General features: G+C 43.7%; 1 protein-coding gene across 2 annotated transcripts in view; it reads left to right on the forward strand.

Moving 5' to 3' along the window:
• The window catches only part of PMP22 (peripheral myelin protein 22), a 52,866-nt gene continuing 37,101 nt past the window's right edge, over nucleotides 1-15,765 (forward strand). Inside the window, exons 1-3 of one of the 2 annotated variants that reach the window (XM_033961454.1) lie at nucleotides 1-123; nucleotides 10,760-10,874; nucleotides 12,658-12,751. In XM_033961454.1, the coding sequence (XP_033817345.1) occupies nucleotides 10,797-10,874; nucleotides 12,658-12,751 (172 nt within the window). In that variant the 5' untranslated portion in view covers nucleotides 1-123; nucleotides 10,760-10,796. Of the gene's footprint in view, nucleotides 124-8,718; nucleotides 8,879-10,759; nucleotides 10,875-12,657; nucleotides 12,752-15,765 lie in introns of those variants that run through there. The other variant, XM_033961453.1, reaches the window with a different exon arrangement.

Consider the following 15,765-nt stretch of genomic DNA (forward strand, 5'->3'; position numbering starts at 1 on the left):
ATTCCACCACACAGGAAGAAATCGCCCTGGGAGCCCTAAAAAGAGGGGAAGAAGAAACTGAGATTCCAAGGAGCACTTTAAAGCTCATCTCTCCAGGAAAGTTTACCAGCACTGTTTTACTTGGTAAGTCCTGCTAAAAAAAAAAAAAAGTCCAAATGTCTGCCATTTCTCATCTGCTTTGCTTTAGTGTGAGGCTCTCGGGAGGGGGCACTAGACAGAAGCCTGGGTCCTTAGTGCAATCAATTAACTCCTGCCGGGCTCTCACTTTAATGAGGGACTCTGACTCATCTTGCAAATTGCGCAATTCATTTGCTTCCCTAATTGGGTGAGTCAGAGGCATGATGACAGCAGTCTGGTGGAGGACGGGACGGGGAAAGTCCAGAGCTTATGGGGGCCAATGAGAGCCAAGAGGCAAAAAATGTGAAAGGCAGTCTGCTCTTCCCTAAATTCCCCAGAGTTTCAAGTTTGATATACCGGTTTACATTACAAATAAGTAGATAAAATTTAAAATACAAATGCAGGGAATTCCAAAAAGACAATTGACAAGATACATAAGGCACCAGCCTGCTAATACTTAGATTTCTCTAAATTTATAGTACTATTTTTCAGTATATTACTTTCATCACTATAAAGCATTACTTTGGTAACGTATGCAAAACTACCATGCCAATAAATATTGATGAATCATAGCTTTTACCAAGGGCAGCACAACACCTATTTTTGGTCCAGCTGCTAAATAAATTCATATTTCAAATACCAGATTGTCATAGCTGCAAGCTTTGTGGATGCTGTAGGTGCTTCAGCATCCCCAATATTGACCAAACTCCTTTATTATGATCCGAGAGCATTCACATGTGTTGAGTTTAGTGCCCCCCGTCCCACCAATCATTTAAAAAAAAAAAAAAAAAAAGTTGGCTCCTACGCATTCTGTTATTTTCTGCTGGAATATAATGGTATTTTAGCTATTTTAACCTTCAACATCTCTCTCTGGACTATGCTTTCAGATGCACCATCTAAAATCTTAATTGCTGCTGAGGGCGGATGATACTTTATAAACTATGAAGCTGTTCAGCATTTGCTTAATTTCCATATCTCCCCCCCACCCCATTATCTGAAACCTTTTAGTGCAACACTTGGACCAAAGGAGGCTCACTCCAGCAGGTGCACAAATGCATCACCTCTGTAATGCATCCCGCAAAGCCACGTAAACTGCCAGGCCAATATTTGTGGGTCTTTGCTGAAACTTGCACTCGTAATTGTGTCATAACTACTGTATTGTTTCAATGGAGTGCTCGGGGGATTGACTGGGACAGGGAGTGATTTGCATGTGCACAAATATTATTCAGCGTTGTTAAACCAGAGTCAGGTAAACGAGGAGCTGACAAAGGACTTTGCCAAAATGGGGGACGAGGCATCCAAATGATAGATGAAATTTAGGCCCTCTTTTACTTAGGTGCGCTAATTTCGATTAGTGCACGCTAACCGCTAGAGTGTGCCTGGTAGTCTATGGACACGTAAAAGAGGGGGTTAATGTGGGCAAGTTCAACTAATGCAGGCAGATGACAAGAATCCAGATGTGCAACGCTGTGTTCCACCCAGAAGGATCTCCGAGTTGTTTTGCAGACAATTTATTTCTATTTGATTATTCACCACTGTTATGATCTCAAACAGACATCAATGCAATGCAATTTTACATCCCATCCTCCCCAGCGAGCTCAGAACAGGTTACAGATAAACATACATAATGCATAGACAAACGGGTAAATTCACATATATACAGTATCGATTGAACATCTTAGGTATACAATTTTGTCATCTCGTTATCTCGGTTTACCTAGAAAACCCAACCAAAACCTCTCTTCTCGAGCAGTGCTTCAAATAAAGAATTGCCATTTCCAATCTTTTCAAATCATCCGCTGAGTGTGTGGCAGTATTTTAAAAAGGGAAAATAGAATGATAGGAATAATTAAGAAAGGAATGGAGAGACAACCAGAAAATATCGTTCTGTCTAGGTACTATGCACAATTCTGGGTGTCACGAAAGTATGATGGAATGAGAAATGGTACAGAGAATGATGACCAAATTGATAAAGGGGATGAAATGCCTCCCCTATGAGAAAAGGCCATAGGCCCTTCAGCTTGAATTAGAGGTAACTGAAAGGAAGATTGTATAAACTAATACTAATGATTAGAGCAGTGGGACAGGCAGGTACCTGAATGTGACCTGGCTTGAGCAAAATCCCCTTCTTTCCTAATGTGTAAATGAGATGTTGTGTAACCTTTCAGCTGCACTGAAAGCTGCACTGGACGAATCGTCCCATTTTGCCTTTAGGAAACTAATGACAGATTTACAAGCTATTGAATTTATTGTGGTTAATGCATTTAGCCTAGGTGTACAGGGGTTTGGGAAAGTTCTTGGAGGAAAAGTCAATACACAGTAGTCAAGTAGATATGTGAACCTTGGTCAGAACCCTCATGGCATATGTTACATCTTACATAGTATGCGTCTCAATTTAAACCAGCCTCCTCTTTTACAAAGGCGCGTTAGCCGTTTTAGCACGTGCTAAACGCTAACACGTCCATAGACTTATAATGGGTGCGTTAGCATTTAGAGCGCACCTTAGTAAAAGTAGCCCTAGGAGATTTGGGTTTTATTTCAGTGCCAGGGGCACAGTGGAAGCGGTGTTCACAGCACCCGGGTGTAAGTCCCTGCCGTGGCTCAATGGTGTGCCTGTGCTGGGTTCTTCAGCAAGCCAAATTCCGTGTGCACTAGTTGAAAACTGTTGTAGTGATAGTGAGCAGAGCAGGAGACCGGGGGGGGGGGGGGGGTAAAAGTATGACACCAAAGAGGGAGCCAAAGGAAGCCTCAATGATGAGACAATCAAGGCACAACAGAGGAGTCGTGAGGAGGAGATGTCAATAAGTCAGCCACGGGTGTGCAGTTCAAAGTTCACTGTATCGATAGCAGCACTGCGAGGGCTCGAAGACTCGACGCTGCCAGTGTTTCGGCATCTATGCCTTTGTCAAGAGTCTATTGAGCCGCGACACGTTAAAAACAATCATAAAAATAATATGAAGCACATGGGGCTCCTTTCACAAAGGTGCGCTAGGGCCTTATTGCGCGCAATAGCGCGTGTTAAATTCCCGAGCGTGCTAGCCACTACCGTTCCTTTTTAGGAGGCGGTAGATTTTCGGCTACCGCGCAGTAATTTTGTGCATGTGCTAAAAACCCTAGCGCACCTTCGTAAAAGGAGCCCATAATGTAAACTAATATGAAACACATTAATAAAAATTTATATTTTGCTTTTCATATTAGTTTATATTATGTGCTTCACATTAATTTTAATTATTGTTTTTAACGTGTCGTGGCTCAATAGACTCTTGACAAAGGCATAGATGCCGAAACACTGGCAGCGTCCAGTCTTCGAGTCCTCGCAGTGCTACTATCAATACAGTGAACGTTGAACTGCACACCCGTGGCTGAATTATTGGCATCTCCACCTCATGGTTAAAATTATGAAGCATCCTTCCCCTGAAGCTGCAAATGAAGACTCTTTATGCTGCAACCCCCATAGAGGCTGGTCTCAGCTGGCTGAAAACAGTGACAGAAACAAAAACAATCCCCACCATACACAAACCTCAACAATAATAACAATAGCCTGCTGTCTTGCCAATATGCGACCATGGCACTGTAAACCCAAAAGAGTGGTTCCATTTGAACTGGAAGTCAAAAGGAGCAAAGGAAATCTTCAGGACGCATTTACAAATACATGTGAGTGTCAACTGGCTATTGTGCTTTCATCTGCTACACGGATGGGAGAGTCAGAGAAGTTGACCAGCTCCTGAATTTCTGACCACCATCCCCATCCTGGTGTATTATGGGAGCTACAGCATTCGAAGTTTAGACAGGTGTGGAAGAGTAGGGTGTGTATTTGTTAATAACGAGAACAGGGTTCAGGGCCTCTTGAGAAAACATAAAGAATATACCTCCTTTTATGAAGCCGTGTTAGGCTTGTTTTTTATTATCTGGCCATGGCGGTATTAGCTCCGAAGCTCACAGGAATTCTAAGAGCGTCGGGAGCTAATACTGCCGTGGCCGGTGATAAAAGAGCCTAACACACCTTTGTAAAAGGGGGGGGGGATGGGGGATAATGTTTGAGTGATTGTCTTTATTGAATGGTTTTAATCTTTCTTATCAGAAAACTGAGTTTTCTTTGTTTATTCTTTTAACAGGGTTTTTGTTGTTTTTTTTTAATATTATTATTGTAAATCACCTAGATCTGATGAATAATACTGTATATTATGTTCGTTTAATAAACATAAATTGATTTTAATGAGCTGGATCAGGCATTACAAATTCCATATGGCTTTGAGATGTTAAATTCAACACCAGGACTAGTCAAAAAAGTCTTCAGCTTGGAACTAGGTAACTTGGCATTTCTGAAGAGTTTCCATTTGCCAGTAAAGTGGGATTCCAGTTCCAAACTTTAACTGCAGCAAAAACTCTGCGAATGTCACAGAATACGTTGAGAAATTGGGTTCAGACCAGTCTCAAATGCCTTGCAGTCACGGCAAATAAAAAGCAGGACTTTGTTGCTTTCAATTAGGATGACGTATCTCTGCAAAATGCTTTTTGTCTGCCACACCCAAGTTCTTAGTCCAACATGAAGACTCTGCTCAGGCACATAATCCTAGATCTAAAGACAAGCTCAGCTCTTCTTTCCAGGTAGCATAGTAAATGACGGTAGATAAAGACCTGAACGGTCCATCCAGTTTGCCCATAAGCTATTCTAATTAAAAATACGACTAAAGTCCATCTGGTGCTGTCTTAGGTTCCAACCTCTGTCCAAGCTTACTCCAGCCCATCCAACCATCCCATTGTTTGCAGGATATCTACTGTAAAGTCTGGCCAGTAACATCCTCATGTTCCAAGTTAGTGGAGTTCCCACTGATGCCCTCCCCAGCCCATCCTACACTGAAGCACCATAAATGGAACACAGATCGTGCAAGTCTGTCCAATACTGGCCTTAGTTCTTTAATTTATACCATTTGTTTTCTAGAGATCCTCTGTACAAACTCCCTTTTTAGCATGAGTATTCCCCTTACACACTTGAGCATATATCCATAGCATATCATACGCTCCATTTTTTTCAGGAAAATCTAGTGCATGCAGATTTGGAAAATACTTTAGAACTCTTGAGCATGTCTTGTGGTATACCATTTTAAGATGAAGTAAGCGTGTGGTAGTGCTTACAGCAGCTTATTAAAAAGGCCCCTTTATTTTTTTTTTCATTATGAATTAAGAGAGATTGGATAAAATATTAAACAGATCTTTTTAGATAGCAAGCAAATTATTCCAATAATTAAGAAAAAATAATATGCTTGGTTCAGTTTAGATACTGAAGCACACAACATCATTCTCCACTGAACATTTGGAAAGTTACTCCCTCCCCGCCCCCCAAATTACAACGCCATGCGGCAACGGGCCCAAAGCCCTTTAAATTCCTATGGGCTTCGGTACGGTTACCACAGTGGTCTGCGACAAACAGCTTGGCCCTAAATGTCAGATACTCAAGCTGTAATCTGCCGTCACAATGTTTTTCAAAAATATATTTGCCCTAAGAAAAATTTTGGGAAGTCTATCTCTCTTATTACATTTAGGGCTGGATTCTGTAAATGGCATCCATAATTTAGTGCTGGAAAGATCCACGTTAAACTGGCATTCCGTAAAGGGCGCTCCATGCAGAGCATCCTTTAGGGGTGTCCAATGTCGGTCCTCGAGGGCCGCAATCCAGTCGGGTTTTCAGGATTTCCCCAATGAATATGCATGAGACCTATGTGCATGCACTGCTTTCAATGCATATTCATTGGGGAAATCCTGAAAACCCGACTGGATTGCGGCCCTCGAGGACCGACATTGGACACCCCTGCAAGCTTTTAGAGTGGATTCCCGCACCCAGCCGAATGCGCCTGCAGAAACCTAGGGCCTCTTCTATCAAACTGCGCTAGCAGTTTTTAGTGCAGAGAGCCTCGCTGAATGGCCCGCACTGCTCCCAACGCTCCTAGGAACTCTATGAGTGTTGGGAGCAGTGTGGGCCATTCAGCGCGGCTCACCGTGCTAGCGCAGTTTGATAGAAGAGGCCCCCGGTGTAAATGCTGGCACCTAATTTGTGGGGTTTGGTTGCACAAATAACTGCGTTCTATAACATCACACCTAACTTCTAGGAGTGTGTGGCACAGGGGTTAGAACTACAGCCTCAGCACCCTGAGGTTGTGAGTTCAAATCCCTCACTGCTCCTTGTGACCCTCGGCAAGTCACTTAATTCCCCCCCCCCCTTTGTCCCAGGTACATTAGATAGAGTTTGAGCCCACCGGGACAGATAGGGAAATATGATAAAGTATCTGAATGTAAAACCACTTAGGATATAAGTGGTATATAAATAATTAAAATAAATAAATAAATCCCCTGATCGGCCCATTCCCTTTCTGTGGCCAAGCCCCTTTTGAGTTGCTTACTAGAAAATTTAGGTGCCAATGTTATAGAACTAGGGAAAATGCATATTGTTGACAATTAACTCCAATTATTGATTAATACCTCATTAATTAATTATGAGCGGGTGCCGAAAACTTCTCAGCCCAACCAACCAACTTCTTAAATTCTGAGCATTATTTTGCAGGTGATCGAGGCAGACAGCGTGCCAGACTTTAAGAATAAATGGGATACCCATGTGGGATCCCTACGAGGGTCAAGATAAGGAAATTGGGTCATTAGGGCATAGACAGGGGGTGGGTAAGCAGAGTGGGCAGACTTGATGGGCTGTAGCCCTTTTCTGCCGTCATCTTCTATGTTTCTATGTTTAAGAGTGCTATCTTATTTCATAACCCCCCCCCCCCTCCTCGAGAAAACCAAAAAAAACTCTGTGGAGTGACGATGTTCCTAAATGGACTTTATTTGAAAGAGTCAAAGTTCCATCAAAATCATCCACATAAAATAATTTCATCCACATAAAAATAGGTTATCCACATAAAAGCCTTAAAGGACCTAGTCTGCTAGGGATACAGGACCCAACATGGACCGCGTTTCGACAAAAAGTCTTCTTCAGGGGTCCCTGGGGGGTCCTATAAAGGTGAATATGTGGGAAACAATTGTGTGGTGAACCGGAAGTGAGACACCACACAATTGTTTCCCATGTATTCAACTTTATAGGACCCCCAGGGACCCCTGAAGAAAACTTTTTGTCGAAACGCGGACCGTATTGGGTCCTGTATCCCTAGCGGACTAGATCCTTTAAGGCTTTTATGTGGATGATTTATTTTTATGTGGATGAAATTATTTTATGTGGATGATTTTGGTGGAACTTTGACTCTTTCAAATAAAGTCCATTTAGGAATATCGTCACTCCACAGAGTTTTTTTTTTGTTTTCTCTTGATTTTCTTCTCTGTGGATATCTTGGGGTCAATTCCTTTTGTTATTAACCCCCCCCCCCCCCCCACACACACACACCACCACCACCACTTTTATGAAGCTGCATTAGGTTTTTTTATCGCCGGGTGCAGTGGTAAAAACTCCAACGCTCATAGAATTCCTATGAGCGTCAGAGTTTTTACCACCATGGCCAACAATAGGAACTCAACCAGTTCTTGACCCAGCCCGTCACTTTGGGACCCATCCCGAGGGCACTCAGTTTATTTATTAGATGTCTGTGTGGAACACTGTCAAAGGCTTTGTTAAAATCTAAATACACCACTTCTAGCGCACATCCTCTATCCAATTCTCTGGTCACCCAGTCAAAGAAATTGATCAGATTTGTCTGACAAGATCGTAGTGAATCCATGTTGCCTCCGGTCCTGTAATCCACAGGATTCCAGAAACTTGACCATTCTCTGTTTTTTAAAGCGTTTCCATTAATTTGCTTACCACAGAAGTCAGGCTTACCGGCCTAATGTGGCATCATAAAATGGGGGTGGGTGGGGAGAGCGTAAGTGCCAATTTTAAGTGCCAATTTACAGAAACGAAATTCTATGTTTTTTGGCATTGTTTCAGCTCACTGATTGAACCATATCTGTCATTTTCTTCTTGGTTGGGCTGAGAACTTTTCAGCATCCCCCCCACCCCCTTCCTTCTAATCTGCGGGAACGCGCATCCGCCCTGCATGCTCAAATTTTGGTGAACGGTTTTCTAAACAAATAAAACTTACAGAAACATTTCCCTCTGTCAGATAACTGCCCTAGCCCTGAGGGCTCGGGGTACCAAGTATGCCCAAAGCCTAGCAATAATTCACCCAATTTTTCATCTCTGTAGAAAAACGTGGATCCTGGGAGCTAATACAAGGCCTGCCCTAGTTGGCATCCTTAGAGTCTGAGGTCAGACACCCTCCCATACACTTGAGCAGTGAGTGGCACCCTGGCTCAGTGCAGGGCTCCTCCCCCCCCCCCCCCCCGGCTGGCACTATTTGGTTTCCACGCCAACAGCACCGTAATCTAAAAGGGCTCAGAAGTCAAATTCCAACGTCACCCTGAGGCAAGAGAATCCGAGTAAAGGCCCGGTGGTTTTCCCGCGCAATCGCCTTTTTCCTGCAGCTTATTTATAGAACGTTAACTGTCCCTGTCCTTCGCACCCACCCACGAGACACACCCAAGTGCTCCGACGTAATCAGGGCGTTGTTCCCGTTAAAGGGGAAACTTTATAACTTCACTGCTCGCCTACCGTCTGGATTACTGCAGTTTGGACACGGTCGGGCTGTGGGATCTGTAGCCTCCCTTTTTTTTTGGCTTTTCTTTTCGGGTTTGGCCAGTGCATCCACGTTTTGATTCCCTAAACGAGGAAGATCCATTTGGACTGGACGGATTGCATTAAAAATTTAAAAAGAAAAAAAAAAAAAAAAAGTAAGTGGCAGCCGGAGTCCTTCCTGAATTTCTGCTGATTTCTCCGGGGAGTTCGACACTTTCTAGTGCTTCTTGGTAATGCTGAAATGCAGTTTACGCGGCCTCTTTTGCGGTTATATTCTGCTACGGGCATTGGAACAACGTCCATGTTTTGGACAGATGTGTAGTTTCACCGTTACAAAAAATCAGCCCTGATCTGTCTTCGGGGGCATCGGAGAATGAATCGAGGCGCCCACAGTCCGATCCAGGAATACTTTGAATTCTCCATTGCGTACGTCAGGGAGACCCTACTTCATGCCGGCACACTCCCCAGATACCAACTCCAAGAAACAGGATCTGATTTCTTATAATCGGATAGGCTCGTTTATTCTAAAGCAGGGGCGTCAAAGTCCCCCCTCGAGGGCCACAATCCAGTCGGGTTTTCAGGATTTCCCCAATGAATATGCATGAGATCTATTAGCATACAATGAAAGCAGTGCATGCAAATAGATCTCATGCATATTCATTGGGGGAAATCCTGAAAACCCGACTGGATTGCGGCCCTCGAGGAGGGACTTTGACACCCCTGATCTAAAGGCAGAGAGAGACCCTTTTCTTGCAAGAATATTGGAATTTCCTGTTGCACTCCATTTTTTTTTTTTTTTTTTTTGGGGGGGGGGGTGCAAATTCCATCAAAACAGGGGTTGTGCTCATTTTATGTACCTTAGGGACATACAGTGCATAGGGATTTGGGGTTGTTCATTTTCTTTTCCTTCACTTAGGTTAAAAATCCGTCTCTGGATCAGATCTCTCCTTGGGCCCGTGTGGGGGTGCCATGAGTTCCGAATGGTGAAGGTTAGACACTGCTGCAGGCTCGTATTTGCAGATAACGGTTTCTAGGTCCTCTCCACCCTCCAGACCAGGAGACATTTTTAACTGAGCATATTTCTTTAAGTTGGTTTTGCTCTTTTGTTTTTTGTCAGAATTCCTGGCAAACACGGGTTCAGCCCAATTAATTTTTTGACAAATTATAAGAACCCCAGTATTCTGGCAGGGCGTGAGGGCGTTTTACGAAACGGAATTTTTTTTTTTTTTTTTTTGCTTCTAGCCAGTCATACGCTCAACATTTTCCAGACATCAAGTTGACCGAAAAGGACCAGTTTTTTAAATTAGTGGTGTTTTAAATTTAAAGACGCAGAATAGATTCCCCCCCCCCAAAAAAAAAAATCCCGATTAGATCCTAACAGTTTCATGCCTCCAACTTTTTTTTCCCCTTTCATTATTTCAAGCACAGCCTCAAACATGAGTCCATTATTGTTGCATAAATAAAATTTGCTGAGTAACACGTATTATCCTCTTAGTGAAGACCAACGGGGTGTGTCCAGTCAGCCACCGTACTACAATATACTGTATGTATGTACGAATATAATTGCCCTGTTCCAAACTTGAAAACAGTGCAGCTTGTATATATGTAAACAAAAACCATCTTATTTTTTAGATCACTATATGGCAAGCATCCAATGAAGATACAAAACAGTCGTTCACGTGAAATTAGGGAATGACTGACAAAATATAGTATTCAGGCTGTGAGTTCCATTGCCCCAAGTACAACATAAGTACCTGTACATATGCAAATCGCTTTGAGTGTGGCTGTGTAACTACAAAAAAGGTGGTACACAAGTCCCAATCCCTTTCCCCCTTTATATTTTTGGCCTTACACAGCGCCCTCTGCTGATGGAACAGCTGCCCCGCTACATATTTCCAGACACACCCACGTTCATAACACACGATCATACTGAACGCTGGAACACGCCCGATACAGGCTGCTCGGCTGCAGGGAGAAGGACGAAAAAAAAAGTTACTTTCTCTCAGTTTTGCTGTTTTTCTCTTCTAGATTTTTTTTTATTTTTTTTTTGCAAACTGCATCGAAAATGCTCGTCTTGTTGCTGGGAATCGTTATCCTTCACGTTGCAGTGCTGGTGCTGCTCTTCGTCTCCACTATTGTTAGCGTAAGTAAAAAAATTAAAAAATTAAAAATAAACAGAAAACTTGGGGGAGGGGGGGTACGATTTTGAACGGAAGCGTCAAGGGTCTACGTGTATTTATGTCCTCTGCCACTGACAGACGTTTAGCTGCAAGCATTCCAATGTTAATGGTTTTCTAACCTTGTTTTCGTTTTAAGTTGATTTTTTTGACCTGATCTGAGCAAAGCAGGAAAAATGCTATTGTTTTATTTAGCACCTTTCCCCATGTCTGGTTTTTAGTTGGGATTTTCCTTTGCTGGAGAGACTTAAACTAGCTCTAAGGACCACGAAAGACTCCTTGTAGTACAAGGCATGGCCTTCTATTACTGCTAAATGTAAAAATTATTAATAAATTCAATATATGTAAAAAAAACAAAAACCCGCATAGCTGTATATAGTTTAAAATTTCAGAGTTCTCGGCACCTTAGCGTGAAAGCAAAAGCATAGTGCTCTGAAATCGATCAGCCAGTAATATTGCCTTAAGTTTTCCTTCCGAACTCCTCCCGATCTGATGGGAAATTCACCCTTGAGGTCCTGAGAGGATATGGGCTCAGGGACCATATTAAAACCTGCTGATTAAAGGACCATCTTTACCCTCCTGCACGCACATGCGAGGCTGTTGATCAAACGCAAAATGACACATTGCTGCGATCTGTTGCGGCCCGATGGAGCTTGGGAGAAGCTACAGTGGGTGTCAGGGGTCTCAAAGTCCCTCCTCGAGGGCCGCAATCCAGTCGGGTTTTCAGGATTTCCCCCGTGAATATGCATGGGATCTATTTGCATGCACTGCTTTCATTGTATAGATCTCATGCATGTTCATTGGGGAAATCCTGAAAACCCGACTGGATTGCGGCCCTCGAGGAGGGACTTTGAGACCCCTGAGTCAGCAATTCTCAGAGTCAGAACCAGGTCAGGTTTTCAGGATACCCACAATGAATATGTATGAGATGGATTTGCATGCACTGTCTCCTTGAGATGCGTATCCTGAAAACCTGGCTCCAGCTCTCGCAGACTGGAATTGCCTACCATTGTCCCAGGGAAACAAGATTAAAGGTGTACTGTGAGGATCATTTTTGGTTTTCCCTAGCTAGGAGGCAGCGCTTTCACCTCCCTGCACCACCCACAGCTCCCAGCCTTGGGCACAGGATTGTTGAGGAGCCTCTAGTCCAGACATGGGCAACTCCTGTCCTCGAGGGCCAGAATCCAGTCGGGTTTTCAGGATTTCCCCAATGAATATGCATTGAAATCAGTGCATGCAAATAGATCTCATGCATATTCATTAGGGAAATCCTGAAAACCCAATTGGATTCTGGCCCTCGAGGACCAGAGTTGCCCATGTCTGCTCTAGTCAGAACTGAGGTTGTGTTTGGAGGGAGATTCAGGCACTGTCTCTCACAGTGATTGAGCCCCCCCTCTAACCTCCCCCTCTTTCTGTTATATTGTAAGTAAGCTCTTTGGGGCAAAGAGTTTAAAACCATGTGAGGTGTGGCCTAGTAGTTAGAGCTGCTGCCTCAGCATGCTGAGGTTGTGAACTCCATTCCAGCCTGCTCCCTGTGACTCTGAACAAGTCACTTAATCCCTCCATTGTCCCAGGAACCAAAGTTAGATTGTGGGCCTGCCAGGGCAGATGGGCAAAATACTTGAGTACCTGATTACTGGTGTATTGTAAACTGTTTTGAATGAATCTTTTCATGAAAAGGCAAATTAAAAAATCCAGTATAGCACTCTAGACTGAATGGGGTGTAATAAATGTCTTATTATATTACAGGTATGGATAGTTGGACAAAACTATTCAGCAGATCTGTGGCAGAACTGCAGTGAGGCTGTAAGCGCCTGGCACTGCTTACATTCCTCTACCAATGGTAAGAACTTGTCCATTTAACCGTTCATATTGAATTTTAAATCCTTCCCTGTCTCCCTCACCATTTCTTTTCTTAATGTGAGAAAAAAAACAACCACACAGAACTCTTTTATGCATTAGGGCAGTTGTTTTCCCTCTAATCCTACCTCTCAGGCTGCGCTTGGCAGGTTGGTTAATGGCTGGAGGTTATTTGTAAAGGAAGCCTGCCTCATCATTGCCCTTTTGGTTACAAACAATGCAGCTATAAGGGTGTTAAATATAGTGAGAGCCATGTCTGGGCCTGAGGTCTCTGGTTTCTGAAAGGTGGGGGCTGTGAGGTGGGCATAGAATGAAGGAACACGCTTTGCTAACTGGCTGGTGCCCCCTAGTGGCAGCAGAGTTTCTCTCTCTCTCTCCCACACACACACTCTCTGGACGTGCCTCTTACTTGGAGGCCTCTGAGTGGTTGCTTGTTCCTTCATCAGCAGTTGGCAGCCATGAAGCTGTTTATATAGTGTAGGCAAGCTATTTGGAGCTATTTTGGAACAGTCACTTAGGCTTGTTGAAAACCAGCCACAATCAAGTTATTAAGCTGGTTAGGATAGCTGCAGCTTACAGAGCATGCATCCTGCTGTCCACCCCACTCTTGTTTGATCTACCAGGCATCCAAACTGTTCAGCCAAATAATCGTTCCAGCAGGTATCCGAAGGAGCTCAATCCAACCGCCAGCACTTCCTTTCCTCTTTCAGAGGCTGTCTCTGCTTTTGTTTCTCCTTTACCGGGTCTTCTCTTCGATGTCTCTAGGATAGCAGAAAAATGCAAACTGAACGAACAGTCACGTTCTTTTTTTTTTTTTTTTTTACCCTTGTTGAAGTGCTCTGTTAGATTTTTGGCATTTCAGTGTGGATTTAGGAGCTTGCTTGTCTTCACTTGCAAATTATAAAGTAACTCTAGCTCTAGGGCATTTTCAGGGACTGGCATGGAGTAATATTACATTATCCATCCTGTTCTATGTAGGTCTGAAGGCCTTGTGTTTAAATTTTTTTCCCCAGATTTCTCTGGCTGTGTTCAAGAGTCTGAGCTCTAGCCTTGTCATTCAGACTTAGCGCCGAGGCTGCTTCCCAAGATATATTTCCCAGTAATGAGAGTTGACTATTAAAGGAAAACGCCACCACAGTGAAGGTTCCTGGAATCGGTGCTTGATCTGCTTCATGCTTGTTCTAGTTCATATCTCCTGGCAGGGACTTTCAGGGTGTTATAATAATAATAATAATTTTATTTTTGTATACCGCCATACCCAGCGAGTTCTAGGCGGTTCACATCAATTAAATTAGGATCCGCATTGACATGCAGATTTACAACATTTTATCAGAAATTGAAAGATGAGGAAGGAAGAGGATAGAAGGTAGGGAAGAGAGAGGATTTCATGAAGGAGGCGAAGAACAGTGCGATAGAACTATAGAGACTTTAGGAGCTTCAGGATTTGAAGAATGCGAATGTTCTACTGAGGATTCATTGAGACAGTGCGCAAAAAGGCGCTGCGTCAAAGTGGAATAAACTGACCCGGTCCGGATTGTATCCCCACGGCATGAAGGGGGTGTCTCCATAGTCCACTGGGAGAATTTTTCCTTTTCCTCCTTGACCTGGAACTATGGGGCCATCCAAGTCATGAAGCTCTTGCAGGGAGGTTTAAAGGGAAACACATTTCTAACTGGGTCTGGAGGGCAGGGGGCAACTCTTGTGGATAACATGGAAGGCAAAAGAGGCAGTCTGCTGCTTAGGAGATCCTTAAAAGTCACACAAAATATGCAACAATTACCAATATCAACAAAGAGGAGGAGAGTTGCAGAAACCACAGTGATATGATAATACATTTTAAATTGTGTAGTGTATCCTCAGTGTGAGGTAGTAAGCTCTGAGAAGCCAAGTTCAAATAAGAACATAAGAAATGCCTCCGCTGGGTCAGACCTGAGGTCCATAGTGCCCAGCAGTCCGCTCACGCAGCGGCCCAACAGGACCAGGACTTGTGCAGTAATTCTCTATCTATACCTTTCTATCCCTTTTTCCAGCAGGAAATTGTCCAATCCTTTCTTAAACCCCAGTACCGTACTCTGCCCTATTACGTCCTCTGGAAGCGCATTCCAGGTGTCCACCACATGTTGGGTAAAAAAGAACTTCCTAGCATTTGTTTTGAATCTGTCCCCTTTCAACTTTTCCGAATGCTCTCTTGTTCTTTTATTTTTTGAAAGTTTGAAGAATCTGTCCCTCTCTACTCTCTTATGCCCTTCATGATCTTGTAAGTCACTATTATATCCCCTCTAAGTCTCCTCTTCTTCAGGGAATAGAGACCCAGTTTCTCCAATCTCTCCGCGTATGAAAGGTTTTCCATCCCTTTTATCAGACATGTCGCTCTCCTCTGAACCCTCTCGAGTAACGCCATATCCTTCTTAAGGTACGACGACCAATACTGGACGCAGTATTCCAGGTGCGGGCGCACCTTCGCCCGATATAACGACAGGATAACTTCTTTCGTTCTGGTTGTAATACCCTTCTTGATTATACTTAGCATTCTATTTGCTCTCTTAGCGGCCACTGCACACTGTGCCATCGGCTTCATTGTCATGTTCACCATTACCCCCAAGTCCCTTTCTTGGGTACTCTCATTCAGTAGCATCCCTCCCATCGTATAGTTGTACCTCGGGTTCCTGCTACCCACATGCATTTCTCAATGTTGAACTTCATCTGCCATCTCGTCGCCCATTCTCCTAGTTTGTTCAAGTCCCTTTGCAATTCTTCGCAATCCTCTTTAGTCCGAGCTCTACTAAATAGTTTGGTTTCGTGCACAAATTTTATTATCTCGCACTTCGTCCCTGTTTCCAGATCATTTATGAATATATTAAATAGCAGCGGCCCGAGCACCGAGCCCTGCGGAACACCACTCGTGAGCCAGTGTTCCCTCTAAGCTGCGCTGGCGTGCGCTGGCGCATAAAATATTGCATCGCAGCGCACAAGTTTCACGTCACAGCGCACGGCGTA

This window comes from Geotrypetes seraphini, chromosome 10 (assembly GCF_902459505.1).
Source record: "Geotrypetes seraphini chromosome 10, aGeoSer1.1, whole genome shotgun sequence".
Lineage (NCBI taxonomy): Eukaryota > Metazoa > Chordata > Amphibia > Gymnophiona > Dermophiidae > Geotrypetes > Geotrypetes seraphini.